Source organism: Rutilus rutilus (genome assembly GCF_951802725.1).
Source record: "Rutilus rutilus genome assembly, chromosome: 13".
Taxonomy (NCBI): domain Eukaryota; kingdom Metazoa; phylum Chordata; class Actinopteri; order Cypriniformes; family Leuciscidae; genus Rutilus; species Rutilus rutilus.
The window spans coordinates 18,538,085-18,558,369 of record NC_140218.1 but is presented as its reverse complement, the minus strand read 5'-3'; the positions used below and the strand labels follow the sequence as shown (position 1 = coordinate 18,558,369).

Sequence of the window (20,285 nt, the reverse complement as noted above, 5' to 3'; positions counted from 1 at the left end):
TTTGATGTCGTCCGCAGATGGGTTCACAGAGATTGTGCCTCTCTGTCAGGACCTCCTGAGGAGAAATGCATCTGTGTGCTCTGCAAAGAAATCCCAGATGAGGTTCCAGTCGAGTCTGAGGTGTCATCCACAAATGTAGATGAGAAAGCGGATTCGGAGGTGCCGATGGAATTGGGTATGTTTTTTAATACACTGTTTTTAACTATTTTAAAGGGCTCTTTAAAACGAGTCTCGTGATGAGGACTAAATAGGGTCCAAGATTTTTTTCAAACTACATTCAGATGTCAGAATTGCATGTGACATCGCATTTGTAGTGTAAACATTAATGACTCCTGTTGCCTGTATTCCTGTAAATCCTCCATTAGGTTTTACATTTTTCTGGTTATCCTATCAATTTATTGCATCCTTGCTGTTTTAAAGTATTAATTTCTTTAAAACAATGGTACTGACCCCAAACTTTTGAACAGTAGTGTACCTGATGAATGCAAATTTGAAAATTGGGCATTCAAATGGAATTTAAAATGCTTCTTTTAATTCAGTTCTGAATGCTGCATTGCAGTCAGTGTTTTCTCTGTATAGCTATGTGTATGTGGTATCATGGGTTAGTTGGTGAGAACCAGCCCTAGTTTCTGTTCTCTGTGTATTATTGACTGATATTAGATGTGGATATTGAGCTGATGTTTTATTTTAGGGACAGAGCTTGAGGTGGTTGGAATGGCAGAAGTGAAAGAAAGCATTATAGAGGAGGAACTACGGCCAGAAGGTGCTGAGGGCTCCACAGAGACTAATGTGCACAGTGAGGTCTCTACAGAGCAGCAGGCTTCTTTAGCTACGGTTTCAGGTAAATTTCGAAACCCACCATAGTTCAGGTTTTTACTTGCAAACACTTACACTGGCCCTGCCACAAAAATAGGCAATATGCTTTTTTTTTTTTTTTATGTAATCTGATGGGTCATTTTATTTTAATGGCAGCATGGTTCAATGTTTAATAAAAATATAATTATATTTTTGATGGGGAAATGTAATTTATAAACTACACATATTTTATACATATATTTTTAATTAATGTTTTCAATTAAGTTTTATTTGCAAACAAGCTGCAAATATTAGGTTTTTATTTGCAATAATAGCTGTAATATGAAACTACAACACTGATTTTTTTTGTTGCAAAATTACTTTTTTTTTTTTATTCAAAACTATCACAAAACATTCCTTGCAGTTCCCACAAATCCTCCATGCTACAAACTATTAGGTATTTTAGAGATTTTTTTGATGTTTGTATTTCTTAAGCTTGTTGTCTTCTATAGATATGGATGAAAAACAAAAAGAGGAGGAGAGTACCAGTGAAACAGTGGTTACAGAGGCAGTTGAGGAAAAATCAAAGGACACTCAGGACCCTCCTATGAAGGATAGCCCAGACAGCCCTGTCCCTGACACTATAGAGGAAGCCCAACCTGATGTATCCCAGATTCCTATAGAAAGGCAGGAGTCGCAAGGGCAAGACAAGCCTCCTCAAACAGAGACAGAGGTGGACATTACAGTGGATTCCACTGAAACAAAGCCTCCATCAAGCCTGTGTTCTCAATCTTCTCAAATCACACTCCCTGTTTTGGAAGAAGCAGAGCCAGTTGCGATGGACATGGAGGACATGGGATCTGAGACGCGGCAAGGGTCAATAGACAGGACTCCTCCACATGCTCCTCAGACAGAAAGGCCCCTTGCATCTGACACCGATGACAGAATGGGCCAGTCTGAGGAAGAGGATGATGAGCAGGGGTTGGAGGAATCCTTAGATGAGTCTCTCCTCAAAGATGAGAGTCAGGGAGAAGATGATCAATCCAGGAAGGAGATGCAAGAAGATATGAAGCCCGAGCTGGTCCTCGATGAGACATCAAACATTAGCCATGGTGACGAGAGCAGCAGCGGTTTCCTTGGCTCGCCGGCTGAGGCAGACTCTCAGATGCTGTCCATGGAACTCAGCCTGGTGCCAGCTGGCAGGACCCGTTCTGATTCGCTGCTCACCGAAACAGAGGACTCGTTGCCATTTGATCCGCTGAAGCCCGATGGGGAGAAAGTGAAGCGTAGGGGTTCCCCTGGACGCTCACGGGTAAAGCAGGTGGATGTCAGTCTCTAAACTTTTTCTGCATGATATTTAATTCTGATGGATTTTAGTTCTCCAATAGTCCAAGAGCAGTTAAGTTTGATGCTCATAAATGTATTTCCTGACCCTTCAGGGCAGAGGCAGTGGTTTCCCAGGGAAACGGCGGCCACGAGGTGGCGGTGGCGGCGGCGGCGGCAGCGGTGGTGGCAGAGGGCGTGGGCGGTCACGTCTCAAAGCAATGGCCTCTTGTATTGACGCCTTTATAGTAAGCTCTTCACTTCATCTGCAGTCCTTCCTTTTTTCTTTTACTAGTGTTTTAAGGCATTTTAATGTAAACTTTTGTTGTTTATTAGAATTGTACATTAACATTTTAGTGCCCTGGTTAAAATGAAGTATTTTGTTTTAGCAATATGAATTATTCTAAAACCATTACAACCAGTGTTACTAAATAATCTATTAAAAATATTTTTTATTAAGGCGAGACATGGCAGGCAAAAACATCGTTTTTTTTTTTACTGGTCAATTTTGAGATTTGTCTTCAATAACGTCTTCTTTCAGACTTGTGGTGAAAAAAAGTCAGAAATACACATTTAGGTCTTTTATTTTATTACACTTTGTCTGTTTGCGTCTGTAGATTTCTCATAAATTCAACAAAAGTTGGCGTTCTTAATCAACATGCTGCTCCGCATCGCTGCCGGCACCCTGTCATCACATGCACCGTTAGGAAGCTCTCTCTGTCCTGTACAATCCTGTCGGATCCAAATATGGTCATTTCCGTTTTATCAGCAACCAATCGTGAAAGTAAAAGGGCTGAATGCGCAATCTCATTGGCTGATGATAAATCTTTAAAGCCCGTTTTCTCAAAATGACTTTTCTCTCATACTCCAAGTCCGAAATCTCCACTTCAGTAGCACCTATATACACCAAACTTTCCAGTCTTGTACCTAGTTATATTATGAAGACATTTACTGAGGGATTTGTAAATATATTATTCCTAGCCTGATTTATATAACATTTTATTCCAAAAAACATGGCGCAAATCTTTTTTTTTAAGGCTATTGACAGTATTTTCTGATTTACAGGATAACAAAAGTAGATATCCATAAATCCCTCGGTAATTTTTTCCCCATCTAATATGTGAACACAATGAAAAAATAAATTTTAACCTGGCTTTATCCAATACTCAGATTTTTTTTAAATATATATGCAAATTAGCGCATATTTAATTAGATATTGCCTAATTTGCATATTTAAACATTAAATTACAGAAAACTTGTAATACATTTTTTTTTCTCATCTTAATGTAGGTAATCAACTGGGAAAGTTTCATGGTGATATCTGCTAGTTAAAAATTCTACCCTATTCACCTGTAGTGTCTCGCCTTAATGGAAATAGAAAATATAAATATTAAACTAAAAACTAAAGATTTTTGCCATGGCAATTATCTGAAATGAGTTTAAATAACGAAATGCTAAAGGTACTAAAGCTGAAATAACTTTATTTAATCTTATTATAATTAAAAATGAATGACAAAAGCTCATAGAAAAATAATTAAAAAAAAAAAATTTGAAAGCTAATTCAAAATGTTTATAGTACTAAATAGTTATTTAGTTAGTTGGCATTAAAACACAATCATAGAATTTTGATTTAGCCTTATAGCCTTTTTTTTTTTTGTAACAGTTTAATAGTGCTCAGGTTATGTCAGAATTCCCATAAATAGGAGATGTTGACTTGTGAAAGGTACACTGTAAATCTTTGAAACAGCCTTTACCTCTTGTGCTAAACTATTATTTTTTTTTAATTAAATGCATCTATATTTACAGCTAAGCATGACTGCAGACACTGGACTTAGCAAAGAAGAAGATGAGGAGGAAGATGACACCATGCAAAATACTGTGGTACTTTTCTCCAACACTGATAAGTTTGTCCTGCAGCAGGTACGACTAACTTTCATTATTGTTATTATTATTCTTTCAAATTCTTATAAAATTCAGCATCATAAGTGACTAAAATTTGTCTCTTTTTGTGTGTAACAGGACATGTGTGTAGTGTGTGGTAGTTTTGGACAAGGTGTGGAGGGCCAGCTTTTAGCCTGTGCTCAGTGTGCACAGTGTTATCATCCATACTGTGTGAACAGCAAGGTAAGCTTTTGAACTTTATTCTGTATGGTGACCCTCTTTATGCACAGATCCTCATTATTTCTTTATTTGGATTTCTCCTCTATAGATCACCAAGATGATGCTAAGAAAAGGCTGGCGTTGTCTTGAGTGCATTGTGTGTGAGGTGTGTGGGAAGGCTTCAGATCCTGCCCGATTGCTGCTTTGTGACGACTGTGATGTCAGCTATCACACTTATTGCTTGGACCCACCCTTACAGACTGTGCCTAAGGGAGGCTGGAAGTGCAAATGGTGTGTCATTGCCTCCGTACAGTGATTACATGTGTCAGTTGGGAGCCCAAAGAGAAAATGTGGTAACCGAACCATTGATCTACCCCCCTTCAGGTGTGTGTGCTGTATGCAGTGTGGTGCTAGTTCCCCTGGGTTCCACTGTGAGTGGCAAAATAACTACAATCACTGCGGCCCTTGCGCCAGCCTGGTAACATGTCCTGTGTGTCGTGAGAACTTCATGGAGGAGGAGCTGCTTCTGCAGTGTCAGCACTGTGACAGGTCAGTCTGGAACTGGATCATATTATATTAATAAAGGACAATCCTAGCTCCCATTCTCCTTCGTCATTAGTTGGTCTCTGTTTAATAGTTCCGTCTAATAGGTTATTAGATAGAACTGTTAAACAAAGTATACGGTATATGAAAAAGTATTATAGCGTTTGCATTAATATCATTAATAATAGAAAGGCAAATGCTATAATACTCAATCGACATATATATATTTAACAGTTTCTTTATTTGTGAAAAATACTGTAATAGATTTGCAGAATCAAGAAGTTACCGTCTAAAGTATGTCTTTATTTTACAGATTTTAAAATTCCTTTTCAAATGATTTATTTCTAATTTATTCAATTATATTGGCCATTGGCCATCCTGCTCTTGGCATAGGCCATCAAAAAACAATATCGGTTGACCACTCAAAAAATGTATCATGGTTTCCAACAAAATATGAAATAGCACAACTGTTTTCAACATTGATAATAATGAATGTTTCCGAGCGCCAAATCAGCTTGTTAGATTGATTACTGAAGAAGCATGTGACACAGCTTTGGCATCACAGGAATAAATTACATTTTAAAATGTATTCAAATAGAAAAGCCAGGGAATTAAAGGAAATAATAGTTCACAATATTTCTTTTTTTTGTAAAAGCCTTAGTGAGCATAAGATACATTTTTTGTCTTTCGTAGATGGGTTCATGCTGTATGTGAGAGTCTTTACACTGAGGATGAGGTTGAACAAGCATCTGATGAAGGCTTTGCCTGTACAGCCTGCACTCCATATGTACCCAGGCCTATTGGTGAGTTTCGTGATAGATTTGATTAGACCCACTAATTTCATTAGTGGGTTGATTAGAAGTCAAGTTCTATTTCACAAAACAATAACCTTTATCTATCTCTCTTAGTGGAGTCTCCTATGATGTCGGTTTTCAAAATGAAAGATCCAGGTATGTGTATGTTTGATAATTAGTTGTCAGGCTTTCATCTATTTGCTATTTTTATCTGACTTTATCTCTGTTTCTCCATCCACTTGCTTCAGAGCCACAGTTTTATCGTCTGGAGGGTGTCTGGCTAACAGAGACTGGCATGTCTTTATTGCGAAGCATCTCCATGTCACCCCTGCACAAGCGCAGGCAGCGCCGGTCCCGACTGGGCACCATGTGTATTGATGAGCTGAAAGAAGGTGATGCAGATGGTGATGAGGGGAAAGGTCAGTTTATTACAAAGTTGAATTATTTTTGTACTGTATGTGACTAATTCTTTTTGTCTTCGTTGCAAATGAATGCTGGTACAATGTTTATAAATACTTAAAGAACTCTTCAGGCTGTTTTCCTAGAACATTGTGTAATTAAATCAGTGTTGTGATTTAGTGTGATTGATTATGAATGCAAATAATATAACTGTGTGTATATATATATATATATATATATATATGTATATAGGAGGTGCAGAAGCGATGGAATGTGAGCCCAAGCTGGAAGCACCGGGGAGCCCAGACAGGGATGGAGTGGACAGAGAAACTGGGACAGATGGGGGTATAGAGGGCATGGCTGACTGTGAAACTCTCAAAGGAGGAGTAGAAGAGACTGATGACGGGAAGAAGAGAAAGCGGAAACCATACAGACCAGGTCACTGAGCCGTTTTGTTTCCTAATAGCTGTATCAGTGTGCTTTGAAAGAAAGTGGTAATAAAGAGATTTTTCACTTTTAGGGATTGGAGGCTTCATGGTCCGGCAAAGAAAGTGTCACACACGAATGAGGAGGAGTCTGTCTGCCTCTGGTGATGCTGTTCCTGAAGGTCAAGCAGCTGAAGCGAAACTTGAGGAAGGCAAGTGTGTCCAAATTGGCCTTCACACTGCCACAGCAAAAACCAGCATCTAATGATTGTTGAGTTTTGTTATATCAGTGTTGAGTCTTGGAATGTTTTAAGCATACTGGTATAGTTTTCAAAAAAACTATGTTGTAGTCTGACGTAATCACATAATGCTAATGTCCCTGCCAACTACTAGAGTTCTCAACGGGTCGGGTCGGCCCGACAAACCCGACGGGACCCGCGGGTTCGGGTCGAAAATATAATCAAATGACTCGGGTCGGACCTCGGGCTTAATCTTTTCCGCTCAGTAAAAAAACAACAAAAAAAAACATTTATTAATCATCGCTGCTGTTCACCGTAAAGAAAGTCTGGCTGCTGCGTAACGTCAGTAACGTGCATCATGGAGAGGGGCGGGGGCAGACCTGCGTGCGCGGCTGCGCGCCTTTATAGGCGGATCTTTTGTGACGTCATTGTTTATGTTTGCCGCGTTGCATCACGGGAATCGTGTGGCAGGAAACACCGCTAGATACCTGTAATTTGATTGTTTTGCACGTTTGGAGGAGGATTTAGAGAAGAGGATGGTTCACTCTTGCTGTGTGGTCGATTGTACGGCTCGTTGGGGGCCTGATAAAAAGTTTTTTCGAATTCCCTCCGAAAAGGATCGCGAAAAACGAAAGAAATGGTTGCGTGCAATTAGGCGATTGAACCTGGACGCTCCGAAGCCTGGATTCCTAACGTTACTGATCGAGTTTGTGAGGCTCATTTTGTTCATGGTAGGCCTGAGTCTTAGTGACTATGTATTTATAGAAGATTGAATAAAATAAAAAATAATAAAACTGAGTCAAATCAACCGAGTCATATGTTTTCGCGTTCTGATTCAGGTGTCCCAAAATCCACAGCACCCAGACTACCGTATTTTCCGCACTATAAGTAGAGGCGCACCTTCAATGAATGGCCTATTTTGTAACTGTTTTCATAGGGCGCACCGGGTTATAAGGCGCATAGAATAGAAGATACTGCAGTCAAACGTTTGACTGGGTTTGCGTTATGCAGTGGTCACCAACCTTTTCAAGCCTATAAGATCACATCCAAGTCCAAATGTAAACCAAGATCTTCCACTTGCAAAAAAATATGAAAAAAACAAGTGGCCGAGCTGTAAAACCTTGTTTATACTCGACGCGTCCGCATGAGCGCGAAGGTAATAAAAAAACTAATATCCGTCTGCTCGGGCAGATTCGGCTTAACAGCGCGCGCGCCTCCGCATCCGCAGATGCACGACTTTGAGCCGAATCTGCCCGAGCAGACGGATATTAGTACATCTCATCATCACCCAGTTTGCGCGTCTAAATCAGTTGTATGGTCTGGTGTTCAGTCTAAAACAAAACAGTTGCGTCAAGTATAAATGCCTCGTCTGTTTGGGGAGCTGCACGCACAGTCAACGGAGATCTCATATGGGCTTTGAATAACTTCGATTTTGTCACCAATACAAATTTTGAGCTTCTCTCCAAACCTCCTCCGGTCTTCAGATGTTAAAGTGCTTATATATTGTGGATTTTGCCCGCTAACTCTCTTGAAAGTGCTCGTCGCGTCTTTACAGCCCGCAATACTGTTTGATTTGTTGCCACACAACCACTCGCGCATGCGTACAAAGATGTCAACAAAGATCCTCCTATAGCCTGGAGAAGAAGATGGAGTTGGTGAGAAGTAAACTTGCCGCAGGTGAATTCACCGTCGCTACTACAGCCTATTTATATATTTAAAGTTTATTGTTTCAGTTGTTTGTATTGTTAAAAGGCGTGAACATTAAAGGTTGATTTGAATTCCCATCTGCTGGTCATGATAATACGTGTATGAGAGAAAAAAAAAAATCCGACGCGGCGTCGGGCCGCGGGCCGGGTTCGGGCAGATAATTCATGTTTATGTGTCGGGTTACATCGGGTCCGGGCTTTAAAAGCCACGGGCCGGGTCGGGTCGGGTTGTCATTTTCAGGCCCGTTGAGAACTCTACCAACTACTACAAAAAAAAAGTCTGTGGATGCAACTCCCTTGACTGTCTGGGGCTGTCAGTTATTATTGACCACAAAAAATGTCTTTCAGTTCCTTTTTATGAAATATATTATAAATGCCTTGCATCAAAACACTCAGGAAATCTGAACAGTGAAGTACAAATTTGCAAGTAAAATTGTATGGTCATAATCTTGCATGTTACAGTCCTCTGGCAGTTTTCTCAGAATAAAATGTTCTTTGATCTTTTCAACTTTTATAATATCAAATAGAAAAATTCTATCTGTTAAATTCAGTGATGTTAAAAAAGTTTTTTTGTTTTTACCCCAATGTTTTAGTCCAGCATCCTTTAGTATTTTTTAAATGTTTCTTAGTGCAGTGTGGTCTTACATGGTAACCTCAACATCTTTTATGATCTCAAAGCGTTCACCAAACCTTCATATAACTCCAGTAATTTTAACAGTCAGATTTTATTCACGTAGGACCTCATCCTGACATACCTCTCGATGTCCCAGAGGCAAAGACGGCAGAGGTAGAGGGTGAGCAAGCCAAGAAGCGCAGGGGCAGAAAGAAGAGCAAGTTGGAGGACATGTTTCCTGCATACCTACAGGAAGCTTTCTTTGGCAAGACATTGCTTGATCAGAGTAAGAGAGCTTTTCTTGCTCCTCCAACCCAAAGACAGGGCATTCAGAGACCTTCTCTCCCTGGGAATGGGGCCAGAAATACAGCCTCTGAACCAGGTAAGACATTACGTCAGTGTTAGTGTTTGAGAGTAATAAAGCTAGATGTGGCACAGATTTAAACAGTTGTTTCATTTTGTTCTTACAGTTGAAGCCACAGTCAGGCTGACTGGTCTTCCCATGGAACTAAAGCAAGAGGGTGAGGGATCCAAGCCTCCAGGTGATCGATCAGGTAGGATTTTCAAAGCTGTGGTAGTTTGATATTTTAGCAATGATTGTTTTCAGAACATAATATTTAACTTGCACAACATTTTGTAGCAGTAGTGCCAGGAGTAATTGGGCAACTTTCCAACACGGAACAGAGCTCAGGTGATGCACAAGGGTCTGACATACAGAAGAACGAAGGTAAATACTTTCGTCAACAAAAAAGTGAGGTACCTGTTGTCATGAAAAGTTGTATTACTCAAAAGACCACCCTTTTCACCCACCAGATCTCCCTCGGGGACTAGAAAGTCAGGATTCTGAGCAGTTCTTCCGCAAAGTACTTGGACCTACTGAAGGGAGCTCTGTGAGTGGGCCCCTGCAGCCTAGCATTAAGCCTGTTCAGGAGAGTGATCCAAATCTAAGTGGTTTCCCTCAAAGAAACCTCCTTCCAGGTATGGGCAGAATTGTATACATTAAATTATTTGTTATATGTAATTTACTTAAACTTTTTTCACTCAAGATGTGTTAGATTTGTTATACTTTTATACACTTAAAAATGCACCATGATTTAACTACAGGTGCTTCCTTATCTGGCGCACTCCCCTCAACTGGTATCATGGACTCTTTTTCAGGTCTTTCCCAGTCCCCCTTTTTCGACATACGGTAAGCTTTTTTTCTTTGCCCTTCTCCCTTTTGTCCCCTTATGAATTGTGTCCCCTTCTTTATATTACTTTATTTTTCTCATCTCCAGTGATCGAGGGGGTCTTTTCAGTCCAGACCAGGATGAGGAAAGTCCATGGGCAACACCATCCACTCCAGCCACCCCTTCCACTCCTCCAACTCCTACTGAACAGGAAGGTGATGGCCTCTCCTACAATCAGCGCAGCCTGCAGCGTTGGGAGAAGGATGAGGAATTGGGAAATCTATCTACCATCTCTCCTGTATTATATGCTAACATGAACTTCCCTAGTCTCAAACAGGACTACCCTGGTTAGTATTGAACTGCCTTTTGGATGTTAAAGTGTTGTTGAAGGTGTACCTGCTAATTCCACTTTAACTTAGTAATAGTTTTACTCCTAAAAATTTGGAGGGCTTACATGAATAAAGATTTGTTAGGTCTGCTTCATAATTTCCTTTCTTACCATAGACTGGGCAAGTCGCTGCAAACAAATAATGAAGATTTGGAGGAAGGTATCAGCTGCAGACAAGGTTCCTTATCTGGTAGGTGCTAGTTTCAACCTATAGTGTAACTTAATTTCAAAGTACTGTCTTTGTCCTCTAACAGTTTTCATTTGTTTACCACTTGTCCCTTATCCATTCAGCAAAAGGCCAAAGATAATAGGGCTGCTCAGAGAATAAACAAGGCACAGAAGGTAAGTGACAATCTCTACAAATGCACTGTATATCATTTGATGTGTCTGCATTGTAATTGTAAATTTGTTTCTTTATTCTTCTCAACAGCAGGCTGAGAGTCAAGTATGTCGGCCTATCAAAACTGAGCCTGGACGTATTAAAGGCGAGCGCCCTAATCTGCACCTTCAAATTCCTCCACCCTCAGGCTCTGTATCCACTCCCTCCCAGCCGAGCTCTGCTGAGAGTCCTTACCCCCATGCCCCAGACTCTGCATCTTCAGCCTTTTTTCCTGATGGACCCCTCAAGACTCCTTGCTCAGCTGATTTGCAGACAGACCCATTTTCTAAACTTCCCTCTCAGTCTCCGCACCTTCAATCTCAGCCATCCACCCCATACTCGCAGCCTTCTTCCAGCCCCTTGCCAGTCTCTTCCTCAGGATATCCTATGCCTGGCTCACAGGGTGCTACTCAGGGACGGCCAGCCAGTTTCGGCTCCCTTGACATGCAACCAGGGACTCCTCGCAGGGCCCAGCAGGTTGACCCATTTTTTAGATCACAACAGCAGATCCCCAAACCTCAGCAGCCCTCTCAGGAGGCCTTAGGTCCACCTGAGAGTCCTCGACCTAGGCCTAGTGGGCCTGGAGATTCTCAGATGTTCTCACCACCTCATACAACCCATTGTGGCGACCCTTACCGTGGCCAGCATGGAGCTGCCCGACAAGATCATACTTCATCTCCTTCTCAATCTGCAATAGCTTCTTCACCTGCTGGGGTGGGCCCAAATAGGGCAGAAATGAATGCCCCATCTCCACGTTCTTCCTTTGGCAGACAAGACCTTAGCTCTGGTTCTCCTGCTAGTTTGGACTCTGGAGATGGGTTATTCAAAGCCCCCATGACACCTCGTATGCATCAGGGGGATGCAGGTGGCTTGTCTGTTCCACAACCTCCGGGTGCCTCTCCTAATCATCATCCTCCTGAGAGCTACCGCCAATCTCCCTCCACGTTCTCTGACCCTTACACCCAGCCTCTCACACCGCGACCTCAATCGGGTGATGGCTCCTCTCCTCTACCCCAAAGGCTTCCTGCGCCACAGCAAGAAACGTATTCAAGATTGCCTTCCAGTCCTCAGTCGCAAGGCAGTTCTCAATCACCTCTCACACCAGGAGCCATTTCCAATGAAATGCTTTCTGTGCAGTCGCCAGCCGCTCCACGCTTCCAGTCACCTGACCCTTACTCCCGCCCACCTTCACGACCTCAGTCCAGAGATCCCTTTGCCTCACTGCATAAACCTCCTCGCCCATCTTCTGTAGCACCAGAAGGTAACTCCCCATTTAGAGGCTCACCTCATCCTAGCCAGCAACCTCCCTGCTCACCCTCAGTAGCAGATCCACTTTCTGGAAAACCCTCTGCTTTCAGCTGCAGTCCTGGTGTAGGGCTTCAAATGGGCCAGCAACAAATAGTTGGCCAGCAGCAGATGATGACTTCTCAGCAAGCTCAGGTCCATCTCCAGCAGCCACAATCCCAGAAGCAACCAATGGGTGCTGATTTTAACTCAAGAATAGCACTTCAACCTGGAAACCAAGAAACAACTGTTCGGCCAACAGATGCTCCACATTTACCCAACATGCCAGGGACGCAGGATATGTCAGACCTGTCAGCTGGACAGGATCCAGCTCTCATGAGCCTTAGTCCATCCGAGTTAGAAAAGCACAGACAGGTAAAGTAGACACCAATTAGATGTGCACATTTAAAAAGAGTTTTGGGTAGAATTGTTTTATTTACATTTTTTGTTTTCTATACCACAGAGGCAGCGATTAAGAGAGTTTTTGATAAGACAAAAAATGCAGAGAAACTCACTTCGCCAAGAGAAGGAAGCACCTGTGGTGAGTAATCCTGCTCAGAATTGGCCAAGCGGGGAAATGCCGGCCTTTCAGCAAGACAAAAGCCAGCGAGCACCACCTCCTTACCCTCAGGTATTGACATTGAATTAATATTGAATGTTTTTTATTGAATCTGATGAAATGGTAATTAGAGATGCACCGATGTATTGGCCAACAATCAGTATCAGCCGATAAAAGCTATTATTTTCATTATTGGCCATTGTCCGATTGTTTAAAAACAGCCGATGATCAGTGCCGATTGTATCCTGTCAATCATAAGGGTGCGGTAAAACATGACCGACTGCAACTCTCACTGTGTGTGAAGAAAATCTCTTGTGTTGAGTTAGGGCAAGTTAATGCGACAATAACACATTAACAGCTAAAAACAGCTACATAAAAGCAGGCTCTTTTTGACCCTATGAATCACCTGTAGTTTAAGCTAGGGTTGCCAGATCTGCAGTTTTTCCCTATGCTAAACATTATTTGTAGCGCACCTCTTATCAAATAATCGCAAATATCTCTGTGCTTTGTTACTTCTAAAAAGAAACAAGGTGTCATCTTTCAAATTCTGTTCATTTTATCACGAAGTTCAAACAATAAATGACGTTTTGACGCTCTTAAATATGATGTGACAGACCGCTGTAGCGCCTCAGTTCAAGCAACAGCACGGAGCGCACATGCATGAATATCAGAAAGGAAGTTGAAAGTTACAGTACAACCGTATCATGCCTCATGTAATCACTCAGTCAGTGTTTCAACCGTGGAAAGATGTCAATAAAACAGCTTGTGAACAATATCACTTAATGTTGCATTTACCTCAGCAAATTCATCCATTTGTTAGTTAGCTTTAAAAAAAATTAAAATAGAGAGGAGCTTATTTACTGCTAATTATGTATGTTTGAATAAATTTGCCATGAAGACAAGTGCATAACATCACCTTACATCCATCAGGACAGAGCTGTGGTTGCTCAGGCAGCCCTTAGCAGCAGGATGCCTCTGCCAATGGGAGCAATGGATGAAAAGCTTTGCCGCCCACCTCCTCCTGGGACACCAGCAACTATGGAGCCCAGTGCATTAAGGTACAATGAGCTGAAAAATGCAACTGGTTTCGATTACTCTGTGATTTTACACAGTCCTTGTAAACGTTACTTTCACAATTAACATTTTTTTATCTGCGCTTTTTATGTAGGCAAGCTGGGCCCAATATTTCTCAGGGGATGTATCCTCGTCCATTATTTCCTGCACAGTGGCAAAACCAAGGTGCTCCGCGGAGGTTTCCGCAACCATCTATGATCGAAGCCGTTCCCAGGCAGCACCTTAATACTCCCATCAACAATTCTCTCAACATGCAGTCCATGCAGAATATCCCTAATCCTTTGACAGGGGTCACAGGCACTGGCGCAGAAGCTGTACAGAGCCATGTGTCGGGAGCACCACCTCAGTTTATAGAGTTGAGGCATAATTCCCAGAGGATGCCACTCGGTCCTCAGTTTATGCAAAGGGCACCTTTACCCAGACAACGCATGTTTCTTCCACAGCAGGAAATGAATGCTGCTTTTCTTCAGCAGAACTTAACCCCATCTCTCAATGCTTCAGCGGAGGGGATGCGTGATCCCAGACTTGGGTTACAACAGGGTGGTATGGACTTATTAATGCAACAACAAAGCAATGTACCACCTCCTCAGTCTCAGCTACAGCCGCAACAGGTGCCAACTACTACACCTAAAACGCCCATTTCTCACACTACTACTCAACAGCTTCAACCTCAAACAAGTACAATAAGAGGTCAACAGACTGTTGTGAATCCAGTTGACCTACCTGAGTCTGACCTTGAGGATGCCTTTGCTTCCAAAGGGCTGGGTGATACAGTGGCAGAAACCGGAGTGGAGGATGATGATCTTGCTACTCTTGACCTTGATCCTGATAAAGGCGATGATGATTTGGGAAACCTCGACAATCTTGAGACCAATGATCCTCATTTGGATGATCTGCTCAACAGTGATGAATTTGATTTGCTGGCATACACTGACCCTGAGCTTGATCAGGGTGATCCCAAAGATGTTTTTTCTGACCAGTTGCGACTTGTGGAAGCAGAGGGGGAAGGACCAGGGTCTTCTGCTAATGTAGAAATCAAGGTCGAAGAGAAACCAAGAGTCGATTTAGCTTGTCAGGTCACGCACACAACTGCCACTCAACCACCTTTAAAGACTGAGAGTTCATCTGCTACTAATACTCCAAAAGTAGAGTCCTCTGATGCCATTAGACTGTCCTCTGTAAAACTTGAAGGGAAGGGATTGGTTGAACAACCACAGTCAGGACAAGCTTCGGTTAAAGATGACCTCAGTGAAACTGTGTCGGTTTTGCTCAGTGGAACAAAAGCCTCTAATCAACCAGAGACCGCAACTGCTTCTTTGAACACCGTCCGTTTAGGTGGTATACCTTTTCCTCTTCCCAGCCAAGCAGATACACTGTCCTTTCCACCATCTGCACCACATCCAGACCTGGGCAATGATCCACTTGGGTTGCCAGATTCTGGCCACCACTCTACAGCAGAGGATCTAGACAAAGTAGAAAGCTCTCTGGAAGCTAGTGAACTACCTTTATTAATACAAGATCTTTTGGAGCATGAAAAGAAGGAGCTTCAGAAACAACAACAGCAGCAGCATTTAAGTGCTCTACAGGGAGGGATTGGTAGTCAACTTCACAGCATTCAGAATCAGCAACAGCCTCCTCAGGGGCCAAATCAAATTATGATGCCACAGCACCACCATCCATCCCAGGGCATTGTGCCTCAAGCAGGTATGGTGCCTAGGCCACCTCATGTGTTACCACCACAACAGCAGCAGAGGTTAAGTGGTACTGCAATTCCTTCACCTCCCCATGCAGCAATGGGACAGCAACAAGGCATTTTACGAGGTGGACAGCCTGGCAGAATTCATCCTGGTATTACTCCTCAGCAACAGACAGCACCACCTCCACATATCGTTAAACAGCAGAACTTGGCCAGCAACTTTTTCCCAGATAAAGGTATGTTGAAATGAGTTTCATCAACTGTTTATTCCTATTTTATTATCCCAAAAATGTATTTGATGTTGTAAATATTATTTATTCTCAGAGCTGGATAAATTCATGACAGATGACATAATGGATCCTATTGCGAAGGCTAAAATGGTTGCGCTGAAAGGAATTAAGAGGGTGTTGGCTCAAGATCCAATAGGTGTACCACCTGGAATGAATAGGTACCTTTTTGTCTTTATTAACACAAATTGTTGATCAGTTCTGCTATTATGGATGTAAAATTGAAAGTGAAAATATGAAATGTTACTTTTTAGAGAGAGTACCATTTGTATAATAATATGTTTAATATAATATGTTTAGGCAAGTTTTTCCTGTTTAAATCAGGAAATTGTTATTGTGATGCAATACACTTTGAAGTGCACAATTATATAATAGTCATATAAAGTAGAAAGATTGGCTCTCCAGTTTTTTTGTGTAATTTGAATAATTTGGTGTACACCTCATGTGGATGATACATTATGCAATTACCTTAAATCAGTTATCGGTCTTTAGTACAGTAATATAAATGAATAATTTAGTAGGGGTTTTGTTCCTTTTCTAAAAAAAATTGCTGGTTGATATTTCCATGAAATTGCCCATTTCAGTTCTGTTTTGGAGATAATTTAAATTTTTTTCAACTTTAGGCAGCAAGTATCTCTTTTGGCTCAGAGGTTAACTTCAGCCCCTGGAAATGAGGATTCCCAGGCTCAGCTTGCACCTGGATCTTCCAAGGTAGGTTTGTTTTAATTTTTTAGTTCACATTTTGTGTGAATTTATAATCGCATCTTAAATTTATTCCTTCTATTTCAGGACGGAGAAGGCAGCAACCAGGTTCAAACAAGACCGAATCCTCCACAATTTGGCATCATTAGTATGTTGTGCATTTCTATTTTTGCAACAAACCACCCCTTTACTACTTTTATTACCCTTTCCCTTATTTATTATTATTATTATTATTATTATTACTTTCCCTATGTAAACACAAATTTAATGTCATGATTTTGACAATGCAGAAAACAATCAGACATTAAAATGGACATTCTGAATTTACTAATTTGACAGTTTCAGAATCTAGATAACATGGAAATCTGGCTATTTTTGTTGCATTGCACAATTTGTAGCAAACTATATTTTCCACAAAGTATATAGGCAGACATTGTGCATACAGGTTATAGACAGGTCGGTTTATTTCATGCTTTTAATGTCGATGTTAACACTCATAACAGATGATGCTGAGCAGCACCAATATGAAGAATGGCTCGTGCACACACAGCAGTTGCTGCAAATGCAGTTGAAGTTCTTAGAAGAGCAAATTGGAGCACATCGCAAATCCCGTAAAGCTCTGTGTGCCAAGCAGCGCACTGCAAAGAAAGCTGGGCGTGAATTTGCAGAAGCAGATGCTGAAAAGCTCAAACTGGTCACTGAGGAACAGAGTAAGATCCAGAAACAATTGGACCAGGTATGCAAAATATCTTTTTACAAACGAATGAGAGATTTTGTTGTCTTTAAAGTCATTCAGCTAATAACATTGAAATGTGCTTTTCTAGGTACGTAAGCAGCAGAAGGAGCACACCAATCTTATTGCAGAGTACCGGAGTAAGCAACAGCAGCATCAGCAAGGGTCCTCCATGCTAGCTCCAGGGCCCTCTACACAGGCGCCCCACATGCTTTCTAAGATGCCTGGACAAATGATGATCGGCCAACAGGGAGGACCAATTATTGGTCAACCACCTGGAGGGATGCCTCAAGCAGGGATGCCTCAAGGAGGTATGCCAATTAGAATGCCACAAATGCAGCCATTTAGTGGAGCCCAGCCTCCCACTCTCCCACTTGCAGCTGGCACTGTGCAACCAGTTCCACCTCCTGGTTTTTTTCCACAAGGCCCTGGAGCACAAGGACCAGATCCAAGAGTTCTACAGGAGCGACAGTTACAGCATAGAATGCAAATGGTCCAAAAAATGCAGCAGCAGCAACAACAACAACAGTTGATGATGGGGCAGCAGCCTATGTCACATCAACCTCAGCAGCCCGGTGTAATTAACCAGCAGCCTGGAGCCATAGGCAACCAGCCAGCCCAAGTTTTGATGGGCAACATGGGGCAGCAGCAACCAAACTTACAACAAGGATTAATTAATAACCAGCAAAATCGTCAGGGGTTAATGCAGACTCCTCCAGGAATGATTGGACAGACGCAACATAATGTCATGGGCCAGCAAATGACCCAAACTGCCAATATGTTGGGAGGCCAACCACAGGGTATGGGTGGTAATCAACAAATTGTTCAGCAGCTTCAGAGACCTCAAGGTTTGATGGATCAGCATGTTGCCAGGGGGCCACCAGCCCAGCTCACACCTCAACAGGTAATGGCTCAGCGCATGCTCCTGTCACAGCAGCAGCAGAATGCTGCGAAAAACCTTGCTCAACTTCAACAGCAACAAATATCACAATTGAAACAACAGACACAGGCTGGTCCCTCTGAGCCACAAAGAGCTTTAGAAACTCCACCATCAGGGAGTACCCAAGGAGTTGCCGAGAGTTTGCAACAAGGTGTCCAGGATCTTCAGAATCCTGCCCATAAAGATGGAGGACTACTTAGTCCGAAAACACCCCCCCAACAGGGTGGACCTCCTACACCACTTCAAATGCAACAACAGGGATCTAGTGGAGAGCAGCATTGTGTTGTTGGACAGCCACAGCAGCCACATGCTTTTCTGGCTCAACAACCGACAGCACAGCCTCAACCAAACCAGAACATTGGAGTTGCTGAACAACATGGTTTTGTAGGCAACCAACAGGCTGGAACACATCTTAAAGTACAACCACAGCAACAACAGATGCAGCTTGGTCTTCAGGCCCAGAACACCATACAAATAAAACAGGAAGATCAGCAAATGTGCTTTATGGCCCAACAGCAAGCTGGTCAGGTTGCTGCACAACAACCACAAGATGTGCTTGTCCAAAATAGTGGTCAGACGCAAACTACAATGACTGGCATTGCAAATCAACAGCAGCAAGCTTTATTGACTCAACAGATGGGCATTCCTAGAGGCCAGCAGATGATGATGACTCCAAGGCCTGGTGCTTCTGCAGGGCAAATACGTGCCCCTATAAACATTCAGGCCTTCATTGCGCAGAATCCCCAACTGCGTCACCTGACTCCTAGCCAACAGTTACAGCAAATTCAGGCTATGATTGCCCAGCGACAGCTACAACAAGGCCAGATGCTAAGAATGCAGGGTCAGGTGCAGGGACAAATGCGTCCCCAGGTCCCACAGGGGCCACCAGTTGGTCCACGGCATCCGGGTCTTGAAATCCAACAACAGCAGCATCGCTTTGGAATGGCCGGCAAACACGGTCCAGTTGGCCCTCAACAGCAATCGGGAGCAATGGGACAACCATCTGGTATGGCTACACAGTTTCATCAAGGTGTTGCGGGGGCTATGCAACAGCCTTCTCAAGGACCCATGCCTCAATACATCAATAGTGCCCAGCAGCAGCAGCAGATGTTACAACAGCAACAACTGCATCATCAGATGATGAGAGGTCAAGTTCCCAGGTCGGTACTGGGTCAGGTTCGTGCCACAGCACCTGGACATATGGCTAGACCAATGTCTCCTCGCCAGTTAGTGGGTCAGGGTTCTCCTGGAAGCCCACTTTCTAATCAGCAAAGGATTATGAGAATGTCTCAGACTCCACCTGGGCCCCAGCATCTACAGCAACAACAGTCCCATGTGGCGACAGCACTGAGCCCCTTTCGAGCCTCTCCCTCTCATGCAGGTTCTCCTGCAGGGTCCACTGTTCCAGAACCTGGTTCAAGCCCAGCATCTGTAAATAAACCTGAGACAGGCAACCTGTCACTCTCCAGTCACTTGTCATCACCTTCTAGACCAGATGGTATTGTAGGAAAGGGTAGTCCCTTTAGCCAGACAGGGGGATCAATCGCTTCACCTCTGAGATCTCCAACTACAAAGACTCAGAGTCCCAATACTGAAGCTCTTTCTGCTCCTTTTCCACTCAATGGTCCATCTCCTCAGTCAGCACCCAACCTACACCAAACACCAACCGCTGCTCAAGTATCTGAGGGTCATATGTCTCAGCCAACTCCAGTACCCAATGAAATGTGCAAGATAATGCTGCAAAACATCAAACAGGAACCACGTGAAGTCCAATGTGACACAGGAGATAGTGTAGAGGCCCATTCTGATGGCATAAAGAGAGAAATTTCTGGAGAAACCATCAGTGCCACTGCTATTTCGAACTCTGCTCTGGGCTCTAGAAATCAAGTAGGAGATCTTGGATCCCAAATTCAAAGGACAGAGACTGGCCAACAGTTATTACAGAAACTCCTTCGAACCAAAAACTTACAACTGGCATCTCAGAGGCCCTCAGATGGTATTCATAATGAGATAAATGGGCACATCAATAGCAAGCTAGCAATGCTTGAGCAAAAGCTTCAAGGAACTCCACGTAACATGGAGGTAGGCCAAGGAAGTCATTTTATTATGCATATGTATTATGAAATTGAGCATCTCA

The 20,285-nt window shown here is 42.7% G+C and overlaps 1 protein-coding gene across 4 annotated transcripts in view; it reads left to right on the top strand.

Moving 5' to 3' along the window:
- Window positions 1-20,285, top strand: part of kmt2d (lysine (K)-specific methyltransferase 2D) — a 35,901-nt gene that overhangs the window by 7,658 nt on the left and 7,958 nt on the right. For 2 of the 4 annotated variants that reach the window (XM_084427915.1, XM_084427914.1), the window contains exons 10-39: window positions 18-175; window positions 692-841; window positions 1,308-2,122; window positions 2,235-2,366; window positions 3,925-4,038; window positions 4,138-4,242; window positions 4,328-4,509; window positions 4,603-4,767; window positions 5,455-5,564; window positions 5,670-5,711; window positions 5,804-5,974; window positions 6,207-6,392; window positions 6,475-6,591; window positions 9,062-9,319; window positions 9,408-9,491; window positions 9,578-9,664; window positions 9,751-9,915; window positions 10,042-10,126; window positions 10,215-10,453; window positions 10,611-10,684; window positions 10,786-10,836; window positions 10,925-12,532; window positions 12,621-12,788; window positions 13,647-13,774; window positions 13,885-15,722; window positions 15,811-15,934; window positions 16,397-16,484; window positions 16,563-16,623; window positions 16,979-17,211; window positions 17,300-20,230. In XM_084427915.1, coding sequence (XP_084284041.1) covers window positions 18-175; window positions 692-841; window positions 1,308-2,122; window positions 2,235-2,366; window positions 3,925-4,038; window positions 4,138-4,242; window positions 4,328-4,509; window positions 4,603-4,767; window positions 5,455-5,564; window positions 5,670-5,711; window positions 5,804-5,974; window positions 6,207-6,392; window positions 6,475-6,591; window positions 9,062-9,319; window positions 9,408-9,491; window positions 9,578-9,664; window positions 9,751-9,915; window positions 10,042-10,126; window positions 10,215-10,453; window positions 10,611-10,684; window positions 10,786-10,836; window positions 10,925-12,532; window positions 12,621-12,788; window positions 13,647-13,774; window positions 13,885-15,722; window positions 15,811-15,934; window positions 16,397-16,484; window positions 16,563-16,623; window positions 16,979-17,211; window positions 17,300-20,230 — 10,669 coding nt within the window. The remainder of the gene's footprint in view (window positions 1-17; window positions 176-691; window positions 842-1,307; window positions 2,123-2,234; window positions 2,367-3,924; window positions 4,039-4,137; window positions 4,243-4,327; window positions 4,510-4,602; window positions 4,768-5,454; window positions 5,565-5,669; window positions 5,712-5,803; window positions 5,975-6,206; window positions 6,393-6,474; window positions 6,592-9,061; window positions 9,320-9,407; window positions 9,492-9,577; window positions 9,665-9,750; window positions 9,916-10,041; window positions 10,127-10,214; window positions 10,454-10,610; window positions 10,685-10,785; window positions 10,837-10,924; window positions 12,533-12,620; window positions 12,789-13,646; window positions 13,775-13,884; window positions 15,723-15,810; window positions 15,935-16,396; window positions 16,485-16,562; window positions 16,624-16,978; window positions 17,212-17,299; window positions 20,231-20,285) is intronic. The other 2 variants (XM_084427917.1, XM_084427916.1) reach the window with 2 other exon arrangements.